This window comes from Triplophysa rosa, unplaced genomic scaffold (assembly GCF_024868665.1).
Source record: "Triplophysa rosa unplaced genomic scaffold, Trosa_1v2 scaffold138_ERROPOS95506, whole genome shotgun sequence".
NCBI lineage: Eukaryota > Metazoa > Chordata > Actinopteri > Cypriniformes > Nemacheilidae > Triplophysa > Triplophysa rosa.
Genome location: NW_026634142.1, coordinates 1 through 2,445, shown reverse-complemented (window position 1 = coordinate 2,445; position 2,445 = coordinate 1). Strand labels below are relative to the sequence as shown.

Below are 2,445 nucleotides of genomic sequence, written 5' to 3'. Positions count from 1 at the left end.
ACTACACCATGATTAGACTCAGAACAAGGATAAAAACAGATAAAATATGTGCGTTCTAGGTTCAGAGATTCTGTACTTTTTCCAAAGGTGTGTAACAACGCCACCTGCTGTACAACATTACAAACACCGATTGCCGTAATAACTCGTCTTTGGCAGGGAACGGTTGATTTTTAAATGACGACATAACTTGTCAATGGCGGGGAAAGAGTTAAGCTATTTGAGCACGATTAGTACATTGTTATTTTGTGGCTCTCACCTTGCCAATTTAGAGTATTCTTAATTTCACCATCACAAGCCTAAAACATCTAAACATAAAATATTTACAAGTATGAAAGTAAAATAACTGTTTAATTAAAGACAGCAGATTTAAAGAGATGTACGGGGACTTTTTTATTCTCTTCACTAAGAAATCCTAACTTCCACATTTATTTCTCCAAATGTTATTTTGAACACATAATTTCAAACACAGTGGAGTGTAATATGGACAACAAACATGCTTTATCAAGTTGATTTCAGGCATTCTGTAATGTATCTGCAATTTCTCTGCAGCAGGTCTGATACTTAGCGGTCACATCTGGGATGGCTTCAATTGTCCGCATGATGTTTTGCTGATGCTGGTGGCTCAGATTGATTCTGGGTTCCTCCAGGACTACAGCTGGAAAATGAACATCATCGTCGTTCACAGGAAAGTTGTTTATGCCATGTTGTGCCAACGCATCTTCTAGAGTTTGTGTGCTATAGGGATCCTCACCAAAAACGTTGTTGATGGCTCTGCAGTTTGTTTCCATGTTGGTAAGAATTCCTGCGGTCCATATTTGGACAGGTGTTTTGTTGTTCTCTGTTCTTATTTTGTGGTGATTCCAACCATTTCTGAACTGATCCAGACTCTTCTGAATTTCCGGCAGGAAAACAATTTGCAGGGAGGTCTTGTGAACATCATCAGCTGGATCAAGGAGCTCAGAATCCTCTAGAGTGTAAAATAAGTTGTAGAAAGACTGGAGCACATGCAGGAAAACATCTCTCCAGAGCCGCTCAATGCGCTGATTATGAACAGATTCTCCTGTAATGTGACTTCTCCGTTCCACACCTTGCACAAGATTCATGAAGAGGGCGATTTGCGAATTTTCCCCACCATGGTCAGATCGTACTCGAGAAGGAAGACCATAAAGACATGTTGCCTTCACAAACTGGGTCAGCACAGTGGAGGCACGGTTGTTTGTGTTGCAGGTCAAGTAGGTTATGAGGCGGGATTTCCCATCAATGGCTCCGTGTACAACAAAACCCCACCTTGTATTAAATAAAGCACTACGTTAATTTAAAAAAAAAAAGAATGAACAAACATACTTAAAGTGCATAAAAATGATGTTACCTAATTAGCCGCATATTTCCATCTATGTGCCATAGACTGTTGGGATGAGGCACATGGTAAACTCTCCTGGCAATGGCACTACTCCACCTGCGTGCAGCCGCAGCTGGATCTATTTGTGTTAGGGTTTCACGGACCCTACGTCGCTGGACAAACAACCCATCAGCACGAAGCAGTCCCCTCATGATCTAATAATTAATAAGTAGAGAAATACAATTTTCCTTATCTTATGAAATATGCACTAACTGTACTTAAAAACAATGTATTTGATCAAAATATTTTATCCTCGAAAGTAGGTTTTATTGTAACCATGGTGCCAAAATAACTTTTGTAATTCATTGTTTTTATTTTATCATATGCTGTACCTGTATGTAAGACACAGCACATATACATTTTGTCATTGCCTCTCCAATGTACTGTATACTCTGCAATTTATATACTGTTGTTTATATTGATATTTATGAATCTTGAAGAAGAGCTGCTAGACAAATATCGTTGTTTGTACCACTGTGTGCATACAGACAATAATGATCCATTCTTTAAAATAGCAAAAATACTACTCTAAGATTGCTAGAAATAAGGCATTTTTATATAGAATATAGAAGTATATTCAATCGCATTCAACAGTGGAAACAGTGTTTAAATCAGGAGCTAAAATCAGGTAATAAAATGGTCAGATCTGGTCCTTGATTCTGATAACTGTTCTAAGCCGTTTTAAAATACCCAGATTTATAACTGCTGTTTGCATTATATAGCCTAAGTATCACTTGCACAAATGGAATAACTGTATAAAAGCAATAAGCCCTTCGAAGCAGTGGGTCACACAGCATTTTATAAAAGCGAAGGATAGGCACTCCGCTTCACATCGTGCCTAACAACGCCCCTTAGCTGTTAAAAATCTACTGTAACCCACTGCTTCTTTGGGCTTATTGCTTAAATAGAGAGGTCTCTCATTTTTATATGATGTAGGTTTTCATGTAAGAATCCTACTAACACAATATGTGCACCTCAGAAAACAATAAATCAATTTACATTTCCTTTGCCTTTAAACATACCTCACTACCCGTATTGGGATAGAG

General features: G+C 38.1%; 1 protein-coding gene across 1 annotated transcript; it reads right to left on the bottom strand.

Moving 5' to 3' along the window:
• Positions 1-382: 382 nt before the first annotated feature.
• On the bottom strand, positions 383-2,434 carry LOC130549574 (uncharacterized). Its single transcript, XM_057326819.1, has 3 exons — positions 2,422-2,434; positions 1,370-1,554; positions 383-1,287 (listed from the first exon to the last, which is right to left on the bottom strand). The coding sequence occupies exons 2-3, from the start codon at positions 1,549-1,551 to the stop codon at positions 513-515; spliced, it is 957 nt and encodes a 318-aa protein (XP_057182802.1). The 5' UTR covers positions 1,552-1,554; positions 2,422-2,434; the 3' UTR covers positions 383-512.
• Positions 2,435-2,445: the final 11 nt, after the last annotated feature.

Coding starts and splice junctions, on each gene's coding strand:
- LOC130549574 (XM_057326819.1), bottom strand. CDS start 1,551: ATGAGGGGACTGCTTCGTGCTGATGGGTTGTTTGTCCAGCGACGTAGG. Junction 1,288..1,369: donor GGAAATATGCGGCTAATTAG/GTAACATCATTT, acceptor ATTTAATACAAG/GTGGGGTTTTGTTGTACACG.